The following is a 26,739-nucleotide window of genomic DNA, read 5'->3' as shown; positions in this document are numbered from 1 at the left end:
TCTTTCCTTCACCATCTTCTGTTTCATTTTTTTTTGTAAATGTTTCATTATATATATCCAATCGATATATAGTCAAACCTCTCTATGACAACCTGATGTTCTAGATTTTGTGGATTGTTATAGCGAAGTGCTATTATAGAGAACGTATATTATAACATAACATGGAAATTGGTTCCAGAAAAGCTTGGTTTTTATAGTGAATAACGGTTATATAGCGATGTTGTTATAGAAAGGTCTGGCTGTATAAAGCCAGTAGTTTAACTTTTCTGTTTCAAGTTTTTCAGTTTTTTTGTAGCATGGAATGCAAATCCAATCCATTCAAAATCTATTGGAGTGCATAGATAAAGTACTGCATAAGTTAATACTATATGCTTAACAAGAATTAAACAAATGAACGAACTTATAATCTACTGAAATCCTCATTTGAGAATTTTTTTCATGATGTATGGTAATTATTCCTTTTTATTAATCTAGTAACAATTTTACATAGTTACACTCATATAAGCTTTCAAGTTTACCCAAACTACATACATATAGATTGTTTAGTCGATTCACTTTGATTTTTCTTTTTCCCAGAGCCGAGAGTTTATCGAAAACAACCTTTCTAACTTCTCAAGACAGAGCAAGGTCTGCATACACACTACCCTTCCCATACCCCATCTGTAGGATTACACTGGGTTTATTGTTGTCAGGGGCGGATGCAACATAGAGTTACCGGGTTCAACTGAACCCAGTACTTTCGGCGCGAGGCATAATTTTATGTGTAAAAATCACTAAAATTGTAATAAATAGTACTAGTAAATATGAATCCATAACTTTAAAAATATAATGGGTTCAACTCTAAAAACTTTAAATATTTAACCCATAGAATTAGATCCGCCTGTTGTTGTTATTGTTACTTTGTAAAAAAGGACAGCGCGGGATTCGGGGAAGGGCCGGAGTCGCCGGACCACAAAGGTCTATTGTAGATAGCCTTATCCTGTATTTCTGCAAGAGGCTGTTGCCACGGCTCGCACCCGTAATCTCCTGGCGACATGACCACAACTTTACCAGTTACACCAAGGCTCTCATTCATTATTATTACTTTGTATTTTCTTGAAAACCCTAAGCAAAACTATTTGATCTCTCAAAACCTTAAAACTTTTGCATGTGCCAATAATCTTTTTTTTTTCACCTGGTGTCCGCACTCGCATTAAGGCCACAATTAATTTAAATTTGTGTTGCGTAAAGTTTTAAAGAAAGTTCTTATTTAGTTATTGGCAGAATAGCCTAAATGACACTTATACTTGTGCCACTTTGTTATGCCGGTCCCCAAACTTATCATTTTGTTAATTGAACACTTACACTCGTTCAAATCGTGTATAATAAACGCTTATGATAGGAGGCTACCCGTGCGTGTAATACAATCTCCTACACGTAGGACGCCACATCATTACGAGTGCCACATAGGAAAATAAACTATTGAAAAATAGGACAGTCCACCCAAACCTAATATTTCCTGTCATTTTACACTTTATGGATTATTCCACCTCAATAAACAACCTCATGGCCACTATTACAACCTCTTTCTTTTTTGACCACCGTGAACCATTCCCTCATCAAAGATGGTCCTTTCAAAATCTTACCCAGCAAAGACCGTCTTTTCATTTTTAGCAAAGATCGTCCTTTCGTGACATTTAAAGCCCCTGATAATGTGAAATATCCATCCATGGAGCTGGCTTACGCTGCTGGTCGCGCCGGAGGGACCATGACTAGAGTTCTAAGTGCATCAAACGAAAAGGCAGTGGAATTATTTATTAGTGAGAGATTTTTGATTAAACAGAACAGTGTCATCGGAATCAAAACAAATCCGTTCGTCAATCTAAAGATTCGTCGGAATCAGTGACGCTGCTACCACGGGTAGGACACTAGAGCAGTGTCATAGAAGGACGAAACTCGCCGGAACCCTAATCAGTTGGGTTTTGATTAAACGGAAAAAGAAATAAGGAATGTAAAAGATTCTTTTGTTAATAATATATTTCTGCTTGATTTTTGTGATTTTGAAGGCTCAACCATTGTTTACAGTAACGTGGAGGGGAAAAGAGGGATTGGGGGCGAGAAGAAAGGTGAGAGAAACTGAGTAAGAGAAGAAAATTGGGACGGGGAGGGTGGTAATTTCCATTAACTTATTAACTTTACCTTTTTTTATTAGTTTAATTCATTTCTAATCAAAATCACTAGTATCACTCTCTTTACACGCGTGTGTTACACATAATTTGTCCACCTCAGTTATGTCAATGTCACATAAGCTCGGTCAATGGTCAGAGGGATTTAGAAAATTAGATTTGAACGAGTGTAAGTGTTCAATTGGCAAAATGATAAGTTTGGGGACCGGCATGACAAAGTGGCACAAGTATAAGTGTCATTTAGGCTATTCTGCCGAAATTTTATTGCAAAACTTTAGAACACACCTCAAAAGCGTTGCATTTAGGATTAAAAAATGGCAATACTTGCATAAAAATGGCAACGCTTTGCAAGTATTGTATTACAGGTGGATAAGCGTTGCTAATTGTTTTATGATTTGGCAAAACTTAAAATGCGTAGCCTTTTTATTGTAAAAGCACAGTTTTAAAGTGTTGCTTAAATTTCGTTGCCAAAAGTTCTCCTCAAAGGCCACCCTTGAAAAGCGTCCCCTTAGATATATTTGGCAATACTTTTTAAGCGTTGTCTAAAATTATTGTGGTCTTAGACCAAATTTGTTGTAGTGATAATTTTGTATTAAAAGTTACCGAACATGAGTAGGATAGGAGGAGTCAGTGCAGTGGCCCAACTTGTTTTTGACATTCCATTGCAATATGTGGAGATAATAAATGGAATTCTGCTGCTATTAATTGTTATCAGTATATCATTATTATATATTTTTGGCTAATTCAAGTTACTATCGCTGAGCTTATCCTATGGTTGTGGTTATTTGTTGTTTGTTGTTCCACTCCTAATTAGCTACATTTTGACATCTTATGTCTAAAGGACTAAAAAAAATCTTCAGTTGCGACTGAAGAAGTTTTGATTTAGATTGAGTTACTTTATCGGGTAAATCGATAACCGAACCGATAACAGTTGATAACCGATTACCGATAATCGATAACCAATTTCTTATTGGTTTGCTTATCGGTTTTGCATACTTATAAATCGATAACCGATATGTCGAACCGATAATATTCACAACCGAACCAAACCAACTGATGTCCACCCCTACCTATGAGTTTTCGATCTGCAACGAAAGATTTATTTTTTATGGAATATAAATTGTAGGGTAGTCCAATATTAAGAATTTATCGATACAATGTGAGAATTTGCCTATGAGTTTTCGATCATTATTAGAATGAAGGCTGGTTCTGCTATTTTAATTACGCGATTTTAGTCTTGTTATGGTGTGACTACATATTTTGTGGTCTCCAGCCATATTGTCAATTTTTTTTTTTCATGCTCATTTTGCCATTTTCCTGTTAAATAAATGTTGCGTTTGGGGAGGAAAAATATCCTTTCTTTCTTTGTAATATAAAGTGGGAAAATTCCCTTGCAAAAAATAAAGCTGATAAATAATTTTATATTTGTTACTACTTCATAAAAGTAGATAATTGAGATTGCACGATATTGCTTCTGCAATACCCTATATTTTTTTGAATAAGGGTGTATTGGTCATAATAATAATAATAATAATAATAATAATAATAATAATAATAAGAAGGTAACTACAAAAAAAAAAAAAAAGACAAGCAAATAATGAAACAAAATAATCAAAACAAAAGGAGATAGAATAAAGTGGGCTTAGCCCATGTCATGACAAAAAACAAAAAAAAAAGAGAAGAATAAGAATCTTAAAAGGGCACGAAGCCATTCTCTGGAAAAACATTAGAAAAACAGAAGGGGGAAAGCAGCAAGCTGCGAAAAAGGAGAACAAGAGCAGCGGGTTTCAGAAAAAAAAAAAAGGGAAAAGAAAAGAAGAAGAAGAAGAAAAGTTTGGGCAAAGGCCTTAAGAAGAATTGGGAGTTGAAATTAAAAGTATTCGACTCAAGAGACCTTCTTCTTCTCATCTGTTGAATTATTTCACTATATTTATGCAATTTCATGTGGTACAAAGGAATTCAATATCAACTTTCTTTTATATATAAAGAAATATACAATTACTATGGAGATAACAAGGTTATAAAGGTTTGGTTTAAGCAATGATAGGTCTACTTCTAGAGGAATAAATTATATTAAATAGTTTGAAATTGATAGAATTATGGACTAGTTCTATGATTAAATATAAATACCTTTTTATTTACAAGATTTTTGGACTAATTTAAATTACTCATAGCATGGGTAAATNTTTAGCAAGTTTAGAACTTAGAATTTGAAATTCAAACCAAAATCCAGATCTGAAACACTGAAGTTCCCTTAGATCTTAGTCTTCTTCAATAAAACAAAAAAAAACAGAAAAATCAAAAATACTGCTCTATTGAAATTTCCTTGGTGTTTCTGATTGCTGAAACTTTGGACGTAGCCTAAGTTTAATTGCAAGTCTATTTGAGTTCAAACAAGCCTATTTGGTTATTTTGTGGGTACTACACTCCTGTCGTTCAGTTCTGGGTGTTGTGGTGCTATTTTGGTTTAAAAATTGGCTCCATTTGCTGTTGATATGAGCTGCTGCTTGTCACTGCTGATCACCTCTTCTCTTATCTTGTTTCATTATCCAGGTACACACTTGGATCTACCTTGATGTAGCCTTCAAGTTGGAAATAGAATGAATTTGCTTCCCTGATACTTGCTTGTTGGATCATTTCTGTCAATAGCTAGATAAATGTTCATTGTTGCATGTATTTGTCTGGTGTAGTTTAGTTTTGGTCTGTACTAAGCATAAACAATGGACTATGGATTGATATACTTTCATTAAGATTGTTTCATTGGATTAATTGACTGAGACTTGGACTATAGACCTCTGTTTCACTCATTTCGTCTGTATTCTGTAGTTAGGTCCTATGCATAAATCGTTAGGTCTACTGTTTTATTTCAAATGTAGTTGATGCTACCAGTTTCTAGTGTGGATGATACAATTGAATGTTGGAACAGCTGGTGTAATTCAGTCATATTACAAATGTTAGAACACATAGGCATGATTTAAATCTGGAAACGGCATACATGCTTATAACAATGTGCAGTCAATTACATCTAGTAGTCTAAAGGCGTAGTCATTTCCAGTGATTCATCTCCAAGTTTAATTCACAAATAAAAAAAAAACTTCTGAACGTGTATTGAATGAAATTATTTGGTTATTAAAACCTCAGAATAAATGAGTTTGTAGTCATCAGTATACACCTGAATTTAAGTCAACATGTTTTGATTTGAGTAAATATGAAACTATTCATTTGTTCACAAATTGACTAGTCCAGTCGTGACTTGGGTTCAAAGACTCAATCTAATATTGGACTTGGATTCCTTCATGGGCCGAACCTGATGGCCCTTGTTTTAATAGAAGCTGGGCCTAAATTTTGTTCGTGCAAGGCCCACGTTTGGGCAGTTTTGTTTTCAGGAGCATAACTGAATCTGCTTAGGGCCAGGTTGAGGCCCAATAAAATGGTGAAAGTTTCAAATCACGAGTCTTGGGCTAATTGTTGAGGCCCAATAGAATGCTGGAAGCTAAAAATCCATTAAAATTACATTAGGGATATGGGGGCTTAATTTGCAATATAAAATTAGGTTTTCGAGTTAGGTAGCGGGTTCAAATTAAGAGGGTCCTCTCTTTTGTTTGAATTCGGACTTGAACTCGAGGCCCGAATTTATAAATGCAAATTAATTAGGCCCTTTTAGAGACAAAAGAAATAGAAAATCGTAGTTGCTTTAGGTTGGCCTTTAAATAAAAATGAGATGAGCCTCGCCAAACAAAACACATAAATTGCGGGGCCCTCGGTAATTGTTCCTATTAAAATCCTTAGAATTCGGGGCGTGCCGTTTAGGGAATTTCACGGCCCTCCACAAAGTTAATAAGACGCTAGCCACTTTAGGCACGCTTTTAATAATTTTACTTTCCTAAACTCGGGTGCGCATTTCATGCAACCCAAATCCAAATCCCAAACGTTGAATAAGAGGTGTTTAGGATCCGGGTGCATTTCATGTGACGTGATCCAAAATCACGCTCTTAAACGGCGTTCACTTTCGTAAAAACAAAATAAACTAAAAGCGGTAAATAATCTTAAAATTGCACTATAGGTTTAAATATGTATAAAAACCACATTTTAGCCATTTATGATAATTTAAGCGACCGTACTAGAACCACGGGATCCGAGGGTGCCTAACACCTTCCCTCGGGTCAACAGAATTCCTTACACAGAATTTCTGGTTCGCAGACTCCAATTGGGAAGTCGAAATTTTCCTTGATTTGGGATTTAAATTAAATCGGTGACTTGGGACACCAAAAGCCAATCCTATCCCAAGTGGCGACTCTGAAAATAAATAAATGATCCCATTTCGAATAATGTCACTTTAAATGNTACCCAAGTGGCGACTCTGAAAATAAATAAATGATACCCATTTCGAATAATGTCACTTTAAATGGAAAAACTCCCTTATACATTTATCCTTCGGGGTATGTGTGTAAAAAAAGAGGTGTGACAGTTCTCATCACGAATTGCTTGTAAAGTTCGGAAGTTATGACTACAACCTCACTTCCTTGGTGGTAGAACCATAAATACACCTTCTACAAGTTTAGACAAATCAGCACACATATGAATAATGTGATAAATACTACTAATCTCACCTAGCAAAGAAACTCCAATTATTTGTAAACATAAAATTGTTAGAAATGAGACATAAAACCACTGAAATATGAAATGGACAGAGGCATTTGCGGATAGAGAAACCAAAACAAGGAAACACACTTATACATTCAAGACATGTATAAACCAGCAAACAAGTATGGCTAGACGTTAACGAAATTACATGCTTGACTTACTACTGCATCTTGGGTGTCTTCATGAACTTGCTTCTCTTCCTTTGTACGAATTTCAACAAATATTTCAGTTGATGGTTCATCATTGTTCTCTTTGGTTGCACACTACAAATTAATATTATATCAAACGAAGTAAAACAACAAATATCAATGTATTCTAACAAAGTATGAAAGAAATAAAAGTTTTAAATTTTCCACGAAGTGTCTTATTAGTATTCCAAACGCTACATTATTTAGAAATGGACAAACATTGTTCAGGAAAGCATATATGTTATGCAAGAATGCACAAAAAATGTAGAACTCTTTCTACAATTGCAGAAAACTGTGCAAAAATGAAGAACATTGCAAAAATGCAAAAAACTATTACGTTTGATTTTGATTAATTCAGGAAAAAAAAATTAAAAACAATACATTTTACTATAGATCATCAATACAAGTCATGTGATACTCTTGATTCCAGGCTTGAACAAAAAAACATGGATTGTGGTTGTATATTGTACCAGATTAGAAAAGCAAATTGAATGCGGCATACTACAAGAACATAATTGGACTATAGTCAGTCAGTTCATACTTGTGTATATAATTATGGTTTTCCATTACTCCTTTTTTTTTTATGTGAACACTTCACGCCTGTGTATGGCCTGTCTTAAGGTGCTGAATATATTTTGTCTTTCTCATTCAGAGTAAAATTATCAGGTTTTTCTGATATAGCAAAACTAGAAGACAGATCAACAACAAAAATTGCAAAGTTTTTAAATTTTTGCTTTTGAACTATTATTAGCTTTAGAAGTGTAAAGACTCGAAACTTCAGGAGCTGGAACAGATGTTGGTTCAATTACCTACTTGAGCTGATTTTGTGCAGATTCAATAGCGGGAATAAATCCTTTCAAGATATCCAAACTCAATTCTGCAGCAAGCAGATCCTGATATTTGTGTACTTTCAATAATAGCAATTAGAAATTAAAATAGTAAGTCAACGAAGCCAAGACAAATTTATCTGTTTAGTTGAACTCAGGGAGGAAAGATCTTAAATAGTTAGTACATAGTAAAGACAAAATCGACAGCAACAATCTGCACATTTCACATATGAATTGACATTAATTGAGATTCATGCTCAAACAATTGATATAGTGCAAAATATTACCTTTACCACAGAAGACGATGAAAGTTTGAATCTGCTGGTGGATTACACTCAATCATCAACTACTGCCTACATAATTTCAAGTTCAACATAAGAGTTAGAGTCATGGATGAAAGCATTACTTTCAAATAATAATGACATCATTCATATATTGCACAATTTCATGCTGTTGCGTGGAATATCCTTGTATAGCAACATCAACAATGGTTCCTAGTACATTGCACAACTAGACACAAAGAGAAAATAGCTTGGACAGAACACCAATGAACAATATACTTGACCATCAAAACGTGGATAAACAATCAAACTTACAACTAGCAGACAAATTACAAAAGCTAAATCATCCTAAAATCAACTCTCTCTGTAAATAAAATTATTATTCAACGGCAAGCTTATGACTTTTAAAATGAAGGATTTATCCACCAAAATGGACCTCGGTATTATATCTTCCGACTAATTTCAACTTTTCCTTCTCTTTTTTCTTTTCTTTTCTTTCTATTCACCAAATATGATATATAATAGGATCATTCTTCACAATATAAAGGCAAAAGAAACATTACACAAAATTGAATTATGTAGCTCTCCTATGCTCCATCATCCTATAATCTTATTCCTCTGTCATACAAATAAATTTGGAAGTTCAGTAACGTTTCAATATGGACAGACAATAGAGATTTATAGTCAGGGAAAAATATCGAGTTCATACAACTGAAATCAGCACAAATCATGCTTCGTCTCCCACATCTCTAGCTTCTTCAATTCATCAAATACTCCCAAATCGAACAAACCAAAGTTCACCTTTCCAATATTAAGATTAAAGAATCTTCAAATCAGTAGCCAAAATCTAAGATCCAACTTATACACTAAGAGCAAGAATCAACATGAGACCAATTAAATCACAAACATAGCTCGTACTATTTGTTCGGGAAAGCTTAGAAGTTCAGATCTCCAAAAGCATCTGAGAAATATTTCAATACATCTTTGAGATTGTTCGAATCCTAAAAACTCAATATTTAGGGCTTTTGAAAACGAAGATATTTCAAAATTTAGCCAAAAGAATTGTTCTGGCGTGTTCAAGCAATATCAAGATTCTTAAACAACAAGCATATCAATTCCATAAATGTACAAATTCTGGCGTGTCACTAACCGTGTTGGTTTAGTTTAGAGCTAAAATAGATTAGATTTATGTTTAACGCTTAAAAAAGGCCATATACCTATTGGACTAACATATAAGACTCTCAAGCCATAAAAAATATTGTATTAATGCTCATTCTTACCAAAAAATCAATGGGAGATTTATGATTAGGGTTTGAAATATGCCTTTGACCTGTTCATAGCAACCAATAGAGCAAATATTTGAGCCAGTGAGTTGATCATTTTCAGTGAAAAGATGGTGGTGGGAGGAGCAGTAACATCAGCAGGAGCCGATGGATCGAGATTCAGCGGAGGAGGAGGAATATGGGATGGCTATTCAAAATTGATTTAGGGGGTACACTTCTTGCCCTTTCAAAGTTGGGTGAACAGTAATGGGGGGAATTTTTTGGTGGGGAAAATTTAATGGTAGGCATTTCTAATGAAATTTTATGGCAGAATAGCCTAAACGACACTTATATTTGTGCCACTTTGTTATGCCGGTCCCCAAACTTTTCATTTTGCCAATTGAACACTTACACTCGTTCAAATCGTGTATAATAAACGCTTATGATAGGAGGCTACCCGTGCGTGTAATACAATCTCCTACACGTAGGACGCCACATCATTACGAGTGCCACATAGGAAAATAAACTATTGAAAAATAGGACAGTCCACCCAAACCTAATATTTCCTGTCATTTTACACTTTATGGATTATTCCACCTCAATAAACAACCTCATGGCCACTATTACAACCTCTTTCTTTTTTGACCACCGTGAACCATTCCCTCATCAAAGATGGTCCTTTCAAAATCTTACCCAGCAAAGACCGTCCTTTCATTTTTAGCAAAGATCGTCCTTTCGTGACATTTAAAGCCCCTGATAATGTGAAATATCCATCCATGGAGCTGGCTTACGCCGCTGGTCGCGCCGGAGGGACCATGACTGGAGTTCTAAGTGCATCAAACGAAAAGGCAGTGGAATTATTTATTAGTGAGAGATTTTTGATTAAACAGAACAGTGTCATCGGAATCAAAACAGATCCGTTCGTCAACCTAAAGATTCGTCGGAATCAGTGACGGTACTACCACGGGTAGGACACTAGAGCAGTATCATAGAAGGACGAAACTCGCCGGAACCCTAATCAGTTGGGTTTTGATTAAACAGAAAAAGAAATAAGGAACGTAAAAGATTCTTTTGTTAATAATATATTTCTGCCTGATTTTTGTGATTTTGAAGGCTCAGCCATTGTTTACAGTAACGTGGAGGGGAAAAGAGGGATTGGGGGCGAGAAGAAAGGTGAGAGAAACTGAAAAAGAGAAGAAAATTTGGGACGGGGAGGGTGGTAATATCCATTAACTTATTAACTTTACCTTTTTTTATTAGTTTAATTCATTTCTAATCAAAATCACTAGTATCACTCTCTTTACACGCGTGTGTTACACATAATTTGTCCACCTCAGTTATGTCAATGCCACATAAGCTCGGTCAATGGTCAGAGGGATTTAGAAAATTAGATTTGAACGAGTGTAAGTGTTCAATTGGCAAAATGATAAGTTTGGGGACCGGCATGACAAAGTGGCACAAGTATAAGTGCCATTTAGGCTATTCTGCCTTATTTATTCTACAAAAGTCAAAAGTGATTTACCTTTTGGAGACAACATAATAATGTTTTTGCTAGTCCAACTCCTTCTTACAAGGCAAGTTAATCCATTTAGATTCATGATTAGCAATTATCATTCATGTGTCATTCTTACCACTAGTATCATTGCATTATACTAGTTAGTACATATACTAAGTGCCCGTTTGGACATAAAATTTGATGGAAGATTTTTTTTAAAATATTTTACTTTTTTTCAATTTTCACTTGACGATGCATTTTGGAAATTTTCGAAAATTTAAAAAACTGCAAAAAGCTGTTTTTCAAAATCACTCAAATCACTCACAAAACTTCAAAAACAACCCAAACTGAAACTTATGTCCAAACACAACTCTAAAATTCAAATACCATTTTCAATTGAAAAATATTTTCACCATTTTTCCGAATTTTACTATTCTTATGTCCAAACGCCTACTAAGGTTCCCTTTTTCCTTTACTTTCTCCTTACAAATAAAAGCAGTAATGATAGATTCATTATTTAAACACTAATTATACTTATTTTTTACGCATATATAAGATTTTTCTAAACTTATATCTTCAAGTTAAAATAAATAAAATAACATACTTATGGGTGTCATTCTATCATATGTTTGCCAACTAGTTAATACTACCAATTATGATTAAGTTCCCATTTGGTCATAAAATTTCGGAGCTTTTCTCAAAAAAAAAAAAATCCAAATATCTGTTTGTTTATAAATTTTAACCATTTTTTGGCAGATTTTGAAGAAAAAAAAATCTTCAAATCCCGAGAACAGCTCTAGAATAGTTTTTGAAGTTTTTGAAGTTTTCTACTTACAAAACTTCAAATTCTTTTAAGGTAAAATGCATGTCTCAAACACAATTTTAACTTTCAAAAATTATTTTTTATCTTATCTTCAAACACTCATTTTTTTCAAGTTTCAGTTAAATTTATGTCCAAACGCTAGCTAAAATTATATACGCTTAGTGGAAGGGTAGAATATTCCAAATTTCTATGAGATTTGGCCAACCACCAAAACCTTGAGAATATCAAATTAGAAGAAAGAAACGTTAAGAAGACAAAATGAAAAATTAAAAACAAAAACACAATCAATAATATGTTCCAAATGGAAGAGGACAATATTTTCTTGAAATTTCATTTAAAAAAGCCATTCACTATTTCACTTGATATTTTTTATAACTATGACAATTGACACCTGCTTAAGTTATAGAAGAGTTGTAAAGTAATGTGAAAGAGCCAATAAAGGAAAATGAATATAAATGAGTACGATTTTTTAAATAATTTTATTTTTAAAGCTTAAACAAGATTTAGTAATTAGACTAGAGAAAGAAATGAATGTCTGTAAATACAAAATTTTATTTTCTTTAAATATAAGATACTTTAATGATTGATCTCTTACTGACAAATGTTGAGACACATATCATGACTTGGCTAGGATGAGGAAGTCAACGAAAAAAGAAAAAGCATGTCAAGATTACAACATTTATTGTGATAGTTAATGGTCACATTTGGTGGCTCAATTTGTAATAAACACCAATCTTGTAGCTCAAATGTAATAGAAACCCCACATAATTTAAGTGCGCAAGTTGCATATAAACCAAAATCTAAAGATTATATATATATATATATATATATATATATATATATATATATATATATCTCTTCTACCTTCCACCTTTTCAAACAACTTNTATATATATATATATATATATATTTCCAAAATAGTGTAGTTTGTACCCGAACTGTCCCTTGTCAGTTAAATAGCTAAAAATTATAAAAATGCTTTGCCAAAAAAGTCTAAAGGTAACTCTCTACAAAAAGTGAAATTAGATAAATAGTTTTACAGTAGTCGAAGGGGAGAATTATCTTTGTGTAACTTATAAGTCACGAGTTGAAACCGTGGAATCAGGCACTACTGCTTGCATCATGTAGGATGCCTACATTATATACCCACATGGAGTACGACCCTTTCCCGGACCCTACATGAATATGGGATGGGCTATACACCGGACTGCCTTTTTACCTTTACATAGTCCATAGGTAAAAATTGACCTGACGGTGCAAAATTTTTCAACGAGTAAAATTGACCTAATAATTTAAATATAGTCTACAATAGATAGAAGTGACCTAAAAAAATTTATATTATCATTGTATGTAAGTTAAATTCTAATACACACGATATTATAAGGGGTCGTTTGGTACGCGGGCTAAATTATCGCAAGATTACTAATTTATACCATATGAGAGGTGGGATTGAATCCCAAGTTTAATGAGATAAGGTGGGATATATCCTTTATTAAGTCTAGGTTTATATCTCCAACCAAACACAATATAAATTTAATCTCACATCTTATCCCACCTTACCAAACGGTCCTTTAGTAGCATGTAAAAAAGATCTAGGGGCTCAAAAGAAAATACGTCCATTTACAAAAAAAGCCGTTTAACGGTCAACTGTCTTTTCTGAATTCTTCTACAAATAATAATAATAATAATAAATAATAAATAATAAATTACCAAATTGGAAGCATAAGGAAATCTCCATGCCAGTAAGTCTATATTCCATCATTCCACGTTTCCATTTCTAAATATAAATATTTATACATTTACTGTGTATGTATGTGTTAATATTTCCAATTATTAATTAGTGTCAGGCCAGCCCCATTTAAATTTAGAATCATTTAATTTTTTTCTAATTTTTCAAGAAAATTTTGTAAATTGTGTGTATAGAGGAGAGAGAAGAGAAGAGAGAGAGAGAGAGAGAGAGAGAGTCAAATTATTTGGAGAAAGGGTTGTCGAAGAAAGGGAAGAAATGCAGGAGATCCAGTCCATTGTTGTAAAGCTTTAATTTTTTCATCAGAATTGTACTTTACAGGCATTCATTTGAAGGTATATATATAAAATATATAAATGTACATACATATATATATGACTCCACCTGTATAATTCATATAAATGTCTTATGTATGTATTAGGGTATTTGGTGTTGTACAAATATTTGATAAGCAGATCATCAAATTCATCTGAAAAATTTGATCTTTTTTTTGAATTTTTATATGCCCTTTTGCTTAATTTGTCCAGTTTTTTAGTTTTCTTGAACCCCATTTTGGTTTAAATTTTTTTTTATCTTTTTAAAATTTTCATGTACCCTTTTGCTTAATTTGTCTAGTTTTCCAGTTTTCTTGAACCTCAATTTGCTCTAAAATTCCCAGATACCCTTTTGCTTAATTTGTCCAGTTTTCTAGTTTTCTTGAACCCCATTTGGTTAAAAAAAGTGATCTTTTGAAATTTTTCGTATACCCTTTTGCTTAATTTGTCTAGTTTTCCAGTTTTCTTGAACCTCAATTTGGTCTAAAAGTTGATCTTTTTCAAATTGCCAGACACCCTTTTTGCTTAATTTATCTAGTTTTCTAGAACTCCATGAATGAAAAGGTTGGTTTATGATCTTGATTAGTTGAGAGAATTGAGATACACTTCTGATGAAGTTGCCATTATAGATTTTTGATATGTGATGGTTTAATGAGATATTGATGTAAAGTGGTTTTTGAATTCTACATTTGTAGGCTGTAAACCAGGACTAAAGGAGGAGTACCTGCAAGCTCCTGAGTTGTTTTCTTTCCCTTTCTGATTTTTGAGGGTTTAGGAATATTGGAGTTATTAGAGGTTAGGGAGGGAAAGAAAGCATTTACCTTTGTGAGCTAACTCAATTGGGTAAAAAAAAAAGGACAAATTTGTGATTCAATCTTTAGTAAGAATGAACGGCGTCTCTGGTGTGATTTCAAGGCAAGTCTTGCCAGCATGTGGCAATCTTTGTTTCTTCTGCCCTGCGATGCGGACGAGATCAAGGCAGCCTGTTAAGAGGTATAAGAAGTTGATCTCAGACATTTTCCCTCGCTCTCAGGTTAGTCAAGGATTGTATAAGTGATATAAGACACTACCATCTTCTGCTTGGTTCATTTTTATGTGTTAAATTCCCTAATCAGTTTTTGGCATCTAAATGTAAGTTTCTCTCTGTAGCAATGAAGCACTTGAACTTAATAGGGATTCTTGAAGTCATCGCCTTTTGCTTTATGTTAGATTTTGATGGCAGTTAGTAAGCAGCATTGGTTGTTTTTACTTAATCAACTGCTTGTTATTAGCTGTATCTAACAAAAGGGTGAACAAGTTTGTGCACTCTTCCTGCTGCGTTCATTAATAACCTGAGCTTTGCTTATGAGTCTGTGAAAGTTCAGTTAAAGATGGCACGAGATTAACTCCCCCACCCTTACATCGTCCATGCGGAGAACTTTATGCAAAAATTCTACGTTTTCTTAGAGCGGCCACATCCGATTTTGGTCTTGCTGATTTTTAGGGAAGCCTCACAATATATGAATTTGGTGGAAGTTGGCTAGGCTATTGGCTACGACCTCACACATGAGCATATATGCAGAATATGTATGATTGTTCATGCTGATCCAAGAAAGATGAATCGGGATTTTATTATTTGAACTTCTGCATGATATAAGAAATTTCTATACTAATTGATTGTGACGCATCAACTATATCTGCCAAAAGGAATCCAGCTCAAGTTTAACCATACTAACATGTAAACAACCTGTTCCCGAAATTGTTTTACCTTGCTACTACAATACAGAAGCTTAGCCCGTATAACATTAAAGTGCATTAGATTTGAAGAATTGCTGTGCTTGAAATTGATGTCATTTAAAATTGGCAAGCTTATTTTACTTTTAGTTTACACCGTTGACATTAGTTTTTTTGAGTTCAAGTGATTTTAAGCTACATTCAGCAGTGCATTTGTATGAGGTACGGAGTAAATCCAGAAACAGTGGTATTTGACCATTTGACAACCGATAAACGTGCTGTCTTTCTGTGCTACAAACACACGTATATGACATTCGTGCATTCACTTTGCAGGAAGAAGAACCGAATGATAGGAAGATTGGAAAACTTTGTGAATATGCTGCAAAAAATCCTTTTCGCATTCCCAAGGTATATTCATTTGTGGTGTTCGTGAAAATTATTTTGTTTTCTCATCTTCAGGATAACTTTATTCAGCTCTGCAGTTTCTTTGTCTCTTATGAAATTCATATTTTGGTGAACTGAAAAATCTAGGAAACCACCTCATTCATAGTTCCCGATGTAGAAGAAATCTTCCTTTTTGCTTCATGCTTGAAGTCAGTATTTTCTATTATATTTTTGTCATGTCTTTCTTGGATCTGCTGAACAGATAACAAAGTCACTTGAGGAGAGGTGTTATAAGGAATTGAGAAATGAGAATTTTCGGTCAGCAAAGGTTGTTATGTGTATATACAAAAAGTTGGTTGTTTCATGCAAGGAACACATGTAAGTTTCTCTTGCTTAAAAAAGTATAAATTGGTCTTTTTCAGCTTCTTTCATTTTTTTATTTGTGTTGGCCAGAAATAGATGCATTTCTCATTTTCATCTGATCATTTTCTGTCAGGCCACTTTTTGCAAATAGTCTGCTCAGCATCATACAAACTCTCCTAGATCAGTCGCGAGAAAATGACATGCTGATAGTCGGATGTGAAGCACTATTTGATTTTGTAAATAATCAGGTTGGTGCTTTGGGGTTGTCCTCAACTTTAGACTTGGTCGTTCAGACTATAGGGTGTTATTTATTGTTCATCTTTATGCATCAATGATACCTTATAAATTTTCAATATCTTATACCTTCTTGACTTTATTGTTTTATGCAGAAAGATGGTACTTACATGTTTCATTTAGATGGTTTTATTCCAAAACTGTGTCAATTGGCACAGCAAATAGGAGAGGAGGAAAGTGCAAAACATCTCCGCACAGTTGGCCTGAAAGCACTTTCTGCAATGGTACAAAGTTAATGTAGATTTTGCCAACTATTTAGTCTATTCACTGTGTTCTTTTGATACAAACTGTGGAGACAATTGTTTTCCGTTAAAGACAAACGAAATAAAGTTTGTTTCATCAGTTCTAAAAGAAAATTAAGTCAAAATCATATCCTCAACAAATGCAGAAGTCAAAATGTAGACTAAGACATTAGAGTGTATTCTGAAGACTAAGGGATTTCTCTTCCTGTTTGTTTCTTACCATTTTCTGCTAAAGACATTGTTGTACTGTTTAATGGTTATTACCATGAATAGGCTGCACAGTTTTGTTTGAAAATTATTGCTGAAGTGAACAAAAATAATTATAGCATGGAACTCTTAAATAATTAAATCCAAGAATGGGTAGAATCCTACATCGGTTTAGTGTATGGCTTGTATTCTCAAAGTCCTGATTCTGTTTTCAATTGAATTCTATACCAGTAACTGCTATGATTAATGGTATAACACCATGACTAATTGATACCTGCAGTCAAATGTGGATCCTGGAGTTAGTTATTACATTGTTATTCTTACAAGAACTTAACTGTGTCGCAGGTTTGGTTCATGGGTGAATATTCCCATGTTTCAGCCGAGTTTGACAATGTAAGCAGATTCTTTCCACCTTATTTTCTTATTGTCAAATCTAAAAATTGCTAGCTTAAATCTTTTGATCTCTGGAATATGTGATGAAGTGGTTACATGTCAGAACTTGTATCGCTTGCGAGATATTACCTTGAAATAGATCTTTTGTATTTCTCAGTAGTGTATTTGGCACTACTTTATTGCAGGAGCTTAAACTCTGTGTTCATCTTACTTTCCCAGTCGTTTCTATTGCTTCTACTAATATATTTATCCTATCTATTAGATTGTTTCAGTAGTGTTGGAAAATTATCCAAGGCCAAGAAAGGAAACTCAAGACTCAAATCAGAACAGGTGGGTGGAAGAAGTGCGCAAACATGAGGGCCACGTTTCTCCTTCCCCAGATGTCATTGCGAAGGTTCCCTCGTGGAGAATCATTGTGAATGAGAAAGGGGAACTTAATATTTCAAAGTTAATATTTTACATTGAATTTCAGGTGGAATTTTTTCTTTTTCTGGTGTGGTGTCCTAAGTGCATATTAATTTTCCGTGACAGGGAGGACGCAGAAAACCCGTCATTTTGGTCCAAGGTTTGCCTGCACAACATTGCCAAACTAGGTAAGGAGGCTACAACCACACGGCGAGTTTTGGAATCTTTATTCCGCTACTTTGATGACGACAATTTATGGCCTACTGAAACTGGAATTGCTTTACCTATTCTAAAGGATATGCAGTACACGATGGATGCTTCAGGTTTGTAGTTACTCCTTAGCTTTACCTATCAAATGTGAAAAAAAGAGAGGGAGAAGTTGTCCTTCAGTTTATCTTCTTTTTTATTCTTTGGCACTCTCATTTTCTCTTTATTGTCTTTTGTTTCAAATATTTATTACCTTTGGTTCTTCAAAATTTTCCTACTTTTACTAGTATTGTATTTTCCTTGTAGAGAAAAAGATCCATATAGGTGACACTTACTAGTAAGGAATAGGCTTTAAATTTGTTGGAGAACTTTTAATGTTATTGCTATTTTCTTAATATCATTATTTCTATCATTTATATATATTTAACTTATTTTCACTACTATAATTTTATTTTGGCATGATGATAATATGAGTTGAGCTTAAAGAAAGATGTGAGGATTCATATCGCTAACCCCAACTTTGTTTGGGACTGAGGCATAGTTGTTGTTGTATATTTTCCTTGTTGATAACATTCATAATGGCTTTTTTCTCTCACTTTTTTTAATTTCTCGTTCACCTATTCACTTATGCAGGAGAGAACGCACATCTTCTGCTGTCAATATTAGTCAAGCACCTAGATCACAAAAATGTTCTTAAACAACCTGAAATGCAGCTTGACATTGTTCAGGTGGTGACTTCGCTTGTTCAAACCACGAAGATTCATCATTCCATGGCTCTAGTCAGTGCAGTGACTGATATCATGAGACACTTACGGAAAAGTATACATTACACTCTTGACGACGCAAAGCTGGGAGCCGAGTTAATAAAGTGGAACCGAAGTTTCCAGGAAGCAGTGGACGAGTGCCTTGTGGAGTTATCAAATAAGGTGCAGTTAATCTGTCATCGGATTTGAATATCAAATAAGTTGCATTCTACGTAAATCCGTCGGAGCTGTCTTGACCAAACTTGTTACTGATGGGTATTCGGAAGTCATGATTCTTTATTTCCTTGACTGTTAGGTTGGAGATGCAGGCCCTATTCTTGATGTGATGGCAGTAATGTTAGAGAATATCTCAAGTATGAAAGTGATAGCAAGAACTACTATTGCTGCTGTTTACCGTGCTTCTCAAATCATAGCTTCTATGCCAAATTTTTCATATCAAAACAAAGTAAGGCTGATTGACATTTGAATTTACTAGACTGTTATTTTCTTTCATAGCTTTTCCCGACGGATATTGAGTTAAGAATCTGACTTTTCTTTATATATTTAGGCATTCCCAGAGGCTTTATTTCATCAGTTACTCCCTGCTATGGTCCACCCTGATCATGAAACACGAGTTGGAGCTCATCGAATCTTTTCTGTTGTCCTTGTTCCATCTTCTGTTTCTCCTCAGAAAGTACCGGAGGAAACCCACCTAAGGAAGGCAACAGATTTTTCAAGAGCACTCTCTAGAACTGTTTCCGTCTTCTCTTCTTCAGCTGCTCTTTTTGGAAAGCTGAGGGACCAGAGGTCTTCTTCGACGGAGAATATTACTCTTGAGACGGAACAGAAAGATAACAACAGCGGGATGCTCAACAGAATAAAATCAACATATAGTGGGGTATATAACACGATAGGCTCTCCTGCACCTGTTGGAGAGTGTACAAACAAACCAAGTAAGGAAGCGGTAGGTTCTGTAACCATCTTCACCATCTTAGTATTATACACTTGTTACTCCTAGATTCCCTGGCATGATCCACTCTATTGGCTTTACATCATGGATGTTAATATCTGCTATTCATTACTACTCAAGCTTTTGACCCTCTCTTTACATCCTTGACAATTAAATTACTTGCATATTTTGACACTTGACCTGATCAACAGCTTTTTATTTTGCTGCACACTCTTGAACATCCTCTGCTGAGAATGATTGGAAGCTTGCGTACAATAATAGGGACAAACAATAACCACAATGCCTCAACCCAAACCAAGTTGGGGTTGGTTATAAAAATACTCAATCCTATCCATTCTATTTGGATCCATTCCATTCCAATACTCAGTAGTTTGTCTTATTTAAGACATACTAGGATTTCTCTAAATTACACATTTATCCTACACTAACAGGCAAGTCTACAAACAAACTAAAAAGACTCCTGGCGGAACATTGACCTGATGTATGTGTACCAACATGGCGTAGCTTTAATCCTAATTAGTTGGTATATTTCTATGTGAATCTTTTGCTTCTATCATATTATGTACTGTGCTTAGTCTGCATGAATTTCGAGATATCCTGGGTCTTTTGAGACAATTTCTATATACTTCTCCCCCGTTTCAATTTATGTGACTTATTTGACCATGCACGGAGTTTAAGAAAGAAAGGAAGACTTTTGAAACTTGAGGTCCTAGCCATACCATAACATTTGTGTGGCTATAAGATTTTTGTTTGTGATCTTAAACCTGCCTTAACATTTGTATTGCTATAGAAGCTTGTCATTAAGGGTAAAATAGGAAGTAAAATCATTTCCAAGTTTAGAAAGGGGTCATTTTTTCTGGAACTGACAAGGAAGGAAATAGGTTCTCATAAACTGAGATGGAGAAAGTATATGATTTTAGGTCTACCTCCTCACCTTTTAACACCTTTTATAATTGGAGTGTCTCACCAACATATCGTTGTATTTGAAGGTCTCCGTAGTGCTACTTGTACCTTCTATAAAATGTAATAATTTGTGATCTTTTCTAATTGTGCATCATAATAGCCGTGTATTATGACACTCATATAGTGGATATGATGGGCATTAGAGTTCAAACATTCATTCACATTTCACGAAAAAGTTTCTAATCTTTTCTAATCCTGTATCCATCTTAACATCTGTATATTTAGAACACGCATATAGTGGATAAGTTGGACATTGGACTCAGCCATTCACTCTGATATCGCTTTGCTGATATAACTTTTATATAAAACATGTCTTTAAATGTGGGATTGGAAGCTATACAATGTAGTAATGTTATTTGATTCTGTTTTATTTGATTTCACCAAGTAGTGAAAATTAATTTTCTCATGATCCTCAGGGTCCTATTTCTCTAAGACTCAGCAGCCACCAAATTGTACTCCTGCTCTCCTCACTATGGGTACAATCCATTTCTCCTGCAAATATGCCTGAGAATTATGAAGCCATTGCTCACACATTTAGCCTGGTCTTGCTATTTTCTAGAGCAAAGGTAATTGGATGAGGCAATTTTCTATGTTATGTTAAATCGGTGAAGGAACTTAAGCGTGAACAAGCATGTGTTGGTATGTATCTGTATATCCTTTCCTACTGTCTCTTAATTAAAATTATCTTCATGTACTTGTGCAGCACTCATACCGTGAAGCTCTAGTGCAAAGTTTTCAGCTTGCATTTTCGTTAAGAAATGTCGCGCTCGTTGAAGGAGGTAAAACTGCCACATCATATATGCTTTCTGTGGTGTGAAACTGCTTAAGATTTTTCTTTCCCTTTAATTCATTCCTCCATTATTCTGAGAGGGGGTGGTAAGTAATTGTGTCATTGGAGCTTTAGGAACATGAGAACAAATATCACTTGCCACATTTCTTATATCCCTAGTATCTTTCAAGTTAATGTGATCCATTTTTAATTGTTTCAGCTTATCTTATTTGTTTGTTTTCCCTTCTGCATGCTTCCTTCTACATTTTTTTATTTCAAGGATCTTTAGATCAAAGTTCATATGATTTTTTTTCAGGGTCACTACCACCATCACGTAAAAGATCTCTGTTTGTGTTGGCGACATCAATGATTCTTTTCTCATCAAAGGCATATAATATACCTTCTCTCATTCCCTGTGTCAAGGCTACACTTTCAGATAAAACGGTTGGTCTTTGTTCTTTCTATTGAATGTCAGCCTGGTTCCTACTAGCAGCTGAACTGATGAAAACTACTTTTTAATGTAATTTATTGTTCCTTTTCAGTATTATTATAGTACTAGGAATCTTTCATTTCATTTTTCAGGTTGATCCATTTTTACATTTGGTTGAAGATAGCAAACTACAAGCTGCTGATTCAAGTTCTGGTTATGAAAAAGTTATATATGGATCCAAAGAAGATGATAGTTCTGCTCAGAAATGTCTCTCGCAAATAAATATCACCCAAGAACAGTCAACGGAATCCTTGGTTTCTTTAATCCTGAAGAGCTTATCTAATCTACCAGATGTAAATATTTCACTGCTAATTTTTACAACCATATAGTGGTTCCCTGCTTAAACATTGATCCCTAATATAACTTATTTTGGCACGTAGTTTGAAGTGTCAGCTACAAGGGAAGAGTTGCTTAAGGAATTTTCACCGGATGATTCGGATTCCTTGGGGTCTCAATTTTTCGCTGATGCTCAACATAGAGTTCAGCAGTCTAATTCAGTTGATGTAAGTCTCTGGAGGGCGAAATTTATTTCGGTATACTCTTCTATCCTCATCTTTTTTATTTGATCATTCTTTTCTGTTGTGCAGCTATCCTCCATATTAGACGATGATGGTCCTGATTTATCTCAAAGCAGTTCCAAACAGAATGAACAATCCGCCATGGAAATTCCCAATCTGTTGAGTGTCAATCAACTTTTAGAATCTGTAAGTGGCTTTCGAATATAATGTTTATTTAACCGATTATTTATACAAAAACAACCATGCCTCAGTCCCAAGCAAGCAAGGGATATCCTCTATGTCCATGCCGCTCCATTTAATCTCATCTTAGACCCATATTATACAATACTCCCTCCGTTTCATATTAGATGAAGTAATTTGACTCGGCACAGAGTTTAAGAAAAAAGAAGAAGACTTTTGAAACTTGTGGCATTAAAAGCTTAAGGGGTAAAAGGTTTGTGGGGCCATGATATTTGTGTGGCTATAAAAGCTTCTCATTAAGTGTAAATGGGTAAAATGAAGAGTTTAAAATTGAGTTATTTCCAAATTTAGAAATGTGTCATTTGTTTTGGAACAGACTAAAAAGGAAAGTACCTCATCTAATATGAAACGGAGGAGTAATACCCCTGCGTTTTAATTTATGGACGTAGTTTGTCTCAACATGGAGTTTAAGGGAAAAAAGAGAGACTTTTGAAACTTGTGGTCTTAAAAGCTTAAAGGATAAAAGCTTTCAGGGGCTATACTTTTGTGTGGTTATAAAAGCTTCTCATTAAGGGTAAAATGGAAAGTTTAAAGTTCAATTGTTTCCAAATACAGAAATATGTCATTCTTTTTTAAACGGACTAATAAGAAAAGTGTGTACATAAATTGAAACGGGGGAGTAATAACAATCTGTCTAACCTATTGCTTCTGCACTACGATCTCTGACAAAAAGCTTTACATCTAGCTGTACTCGTGAAATGGATTTCTTTTCTTTGTGTGCATGTGGCTATTCTGCATTTCTCACCTCTAGCGAACTTGCATGTTCTCATGCCTCCTTTCTGTGTTTATGAGAAAAACCAACCTCATCTGATGGCTCTTTAGTTCGTCTTGTCTTGACAAATATTTGTGGCCGATATTTTTTAGTTTTCTATTTTGATCTGATCATCTAGAAGTAACTTTGTCTGCACCAAATGAAGGTTTTGGAGACGGCACATCAAGTAGGGAGAATATCTTTGAGCAATGAACCTGATTTTTCTTACAAAGAAATGACTCATCATTGTGAGGCACTTTTAACGGGAAAACAACAAAGGATGTACAATTTGATGAATAGCCAACATAGACAAGATAGTGCACTGATCAGAATATCACAGAATTCCAGTGAACAGGACAAAGAAAGCTCTTCCCATAACCAGGTTGAGAATCAGGTCTCAGCAGTAGTTTTTTTTTTTTGGTTTCTATAAACTAACCATTTCTTTTTTCTCCTTTTTCCCCATTCCCTTATTCATTTGTTTTTTACGTCTCTGTCCTACTTTGGCAAAACGGATAGCTGGGTTATATCTTTTATGTAAAACGAACTTACAGTAGATGTAGCACTACAATTTTCCTGCTTTGCATGATAACTCCAGCAGTTCAACTCTTGCCTGACCATTCTGAAATCAGTTTCATTTATTATTGATATTTAGGACTGATTTTACAAATTAACTTATACTCTTTAACAATTAGAAATTCGATTAGCATGGTATAACCAAATTTATGTATGTATCATATTATTTAAATTCTCCTCATACTTGCTTTATTTAAAACATATCTCCAGGTTCTTGCAATTTTTTGAATGTTCTACTGCTAGTTTATGACTCTATTATCATGTTATATTTTTTGTATTTTCATATTCTTAGAGCTTTATTTACACCCGGTTGTTTCGTTCGCTTGAGCTATCATATTTTCCCGTTGTTACTGTTTGGTGCTACTTCTACCTTTTCATCATCTTCTTCTTCTTTTTCTTCTCCTTTCTTTTTCTTGTTCTCCTTCTTCTTTTCTTCTTCCCCTTCTTCTTTCTCTTCTTCACCTTCTCCTGAGCCGAGGGTCTATCGGAAACAGCTTCTCAACCTTATCAGGTAGGGGTAAGGGGGTAAGGTCGGCGTACACACTACCCTCCCCAGACCTCACTTGTGGGATTAGATTGGGCTATTGTTGTTGTTGTAGTATAATCCAGCTTCTTGCATTTCTAGACTTGTTCACATGCTGTAATCTCATTTATAAGATTCAAGTTATACTCCGATAACTTGTGCTAAATCACATTTTGATCCACTTTGATCTAAAACTTACTCTTCACTATACTTTATGGGGGCAGGTTAAAAACCAACTCGTAGATCAGAAAGTGGCCAATGTTTCTCAAAAACCATCACCCGGAACTGTCGATTGGCATTATGGAGCTCAATGTCAAAGTAATCCGGAGACGTTCAGACTACCAGCATCAAGTCCATATGATAATTTTTTGAAAGCTGCAGGATGGTAGATAGCGTGGAGTCATACCGAACAGAAAAGGTTGAGATAACTTCCCTCCTGAATCCTGATGGCAGGGTGACTTTGTACGGCTAAAGCCTAATACAGAGCGCTTTCTGCTACTGAGAATCAGAAGATCCTCATGCAACACCCGGCACAGAAAGGAAGTCGGCGCCAGGGCTGTAGATAACATAGTTTGTAACTCATTCACATCAAAGTTGTTCATTCTTTTGTTCTTTATTCTATTATGAGGTGATATATTACTATACTGGAGGCCGAGAGGAGGCGCGTATTGCAGATATTCCTCTCTGAAGATTTGAAGAGTTTCGGCAAAGATGTTAGGTTTTGCTGTCCTAACCAATGCCATTTACTGTGTATAAGATCAAATGTAGCTTTTCCTGTTCTCTTTTTAGTGATTTCAGATGGAGCTATGCTCCCCTCTCTGGTATGCAGATACTGCTACTTGAAATGGAAAAAAACACTTTGGTTTATTCAATTTTTCTTTTATTTATGTTATCTGCTCTTATTTTGTTTTAGCTATATAAGTTGAGTTTAAAGAAAGAGGCGAGGATTCATATTGTCTACCCAACTTTGAGACTGAGGCATAGTAGTTGTTTATAGTATATGTTATGAGATATGAACTGTTATAGTGTACTTTTGTACACTACAACCCCAGGGTCGTGAGCTCGAGCCACCAAAGAAACATTAGCTCCAATAAAGGGGAATAAAAAATAAATAAATAAATAGTGTACTTCCGTACATTTTATATTTACATCAATCCAAGAAATACATGGCATGTGCCTTTATACTCCGTAACATAAACTAAACACCGAGTGGGAGTAAAATCCACTAGCCATGCATATTTTTAACCAAAAAGTATACTTTTTGTAAAACTAATTAAATAAGAAGATAGAGGGTAAATCCTAGTTAAGGATAGTTAATTATAGATCTGAGATGGATAACATGAACAGAAAAATATAGTTGAGTATAGATGCTGGCAGTAATTATGGCCGGATCTATTAGTATGAAAAAAGACTATGCGTTAAATAACATTAAATGGCAATAAAATGTAAATAAAGGAGAAGATTCATCCAATCTTGAGTGAGGTGGATCCGCTTTCATTTGATAAAGATGAATGATAGACAAATATAAGAATCTTAGAACCCTTTTCGGATCTGATTGAGAGTGTGGGATAACAGATAATCTAATCTCTTTAGAGAGATGTGTTTGTATTTTTTCTAGAGAGAGAGAGAGAGAGAGAGAGAGAGAGAGAGTCTGTTTTTGTAGAAGCCGCCCCTTTTCCAGTCTTCTCTCATACTCTTTATATAGGATATCCCAAGGAGCCCTAAACAGTACAATTAGAGAGAATATTCAATAGAATATTCCCTTTGAAGATTCCAAAGCAAAACTAGCTGTTACTTCTATATGTACTGCTCGACCTCGGCCTTGTTCAGATCACTGCTCGACCTCGGCCTTGTTGATGATCACTGCTCGCCTCGGCCTTGTTGATGATCACTGCTCGACCTCGGCCAGAAAGCTCAATTTGATTCGCAAGTTACTCATGACAATTGTCTCTGCACGTCGAATTTCTCTAATTTGATTTTGACCCATATAGTTAGTCCCTTCGCTTATCGAGGTTGTCTTTTGGTCAAGCTCGGTGAGCGGACTTCATTAATCGTAGTTCGAGAAATTCGGATGGGAAGGTCGACTAGTGAGGATCGCGGCTGAGGGTGCCAATCTTTAGGTCCAAGTGGTATCCCTGCGGGCTGAACTTGAGCAGAGTTCGACCAGGGCCAATGACTCGAGTGGTGAGTTGATCGAGAAGACGGTAGAGTTTGAGAAGGCCGACGAGGCCGGGATGGCAGCTTT

The 26,739-nt window shown here is 34.9% G+C and overlaps 1 protein-coding gene and 1 long non-coding RNA gene across 4 annotated transcripts; one reads left to right on the top strand and one right to left on the bottom strand.

The window, feature by feature from the left end:
• Positions 1–6,639: 6,639 nt before the first annotated feature.
• On the bottom strand, positions 6,640–9,654 carry LOC109211441. The gene is made up of 3 exons (XR_002065716.1): positions 9,386–9,654; positions 8,112–8,177; positions 6,640–7,072 (listed from the first exon to the last, which is right to left on the bottom strand). It is a non-coding gene; the product is annotated as an uncharacterized LOC109211441 (long non-coding RNA).
• A 3,854-nt stretch (positions 9,655–13,508) lies between these two features.
• On the top strand, positions 13,509–25,384 carry LOC109211437 (protein EFR3 homolog B). Of its 3 annotated transcripts, none has more exons than XM_019374969.1 (20): positions 13,509–13,767; positions 14,442–14,779; positions 15,793–15,867; positions 16,106–16,221; positions 16,340–16,454; positions 16,596–16,724; positions 17,295–17,342; positions 17,605–17,672; positions 17,874–18,070; positions 18,588–18,880; positions 19,014–19,163; positions 19,266–19,661; positions 21,047–21,196; positions 21,334–21,409; positions 21,716–21,843; positions 21,982–22,182; positions 22,270–22,392; positions 22,477–22,593; positions 23,565–23,792; positions 24,719–25,384. In XM_019374969.1, exons 2-20 carry the CDS (start codon positions 14,633–14,635, stop codon positions 24,881–24,883), a joined length of 2,922 nt encoding a protein of 973 aa, XP_019230514.1. In that variant the 5' UTR covers positions 13,509–13,767; positions 14,442–14,632; the 3' UTR covers positions 24,884–25,384. The 3 variants fall into 3 exon arrangements, with proteins under 3 accessions (XP_019230514.1, XP_019230512.1, XP_019230513.1); XM_019374967.1 differs by having other exon boundaries at positions 17,605–17,789; XM_019374968.1 differs by having other exon boundaries at positions 13,511–13,767; positions 17,605–17,789; positions 23,565–23,780.
• The last annotated feature ends 1,355 nt before the right edge of the window (positions 25,385–26,739 follow it).

This window comes from Nicotiana attenuata, unplaced genomic scaffold (assembly GCF_001879085.1).
Source record: "Nicotiana attenuata strain UT unplaced genomic scaffold, NIATTr2, whole genome shotgun sequence".
Taxonomy (NCBI): domain Eukaryota; kingdom Viridiplantae; phylum Streptophyta; class Magnoliopsida; order Solanales; family Solanaceae; genus Nicotiana; species Nicotiana attenuata.
The sequence above is the reverse complement of the archived record's forward strand: the minus strand, read 5'-3'. Positions and strand labels throughout refer to the sequence as shown.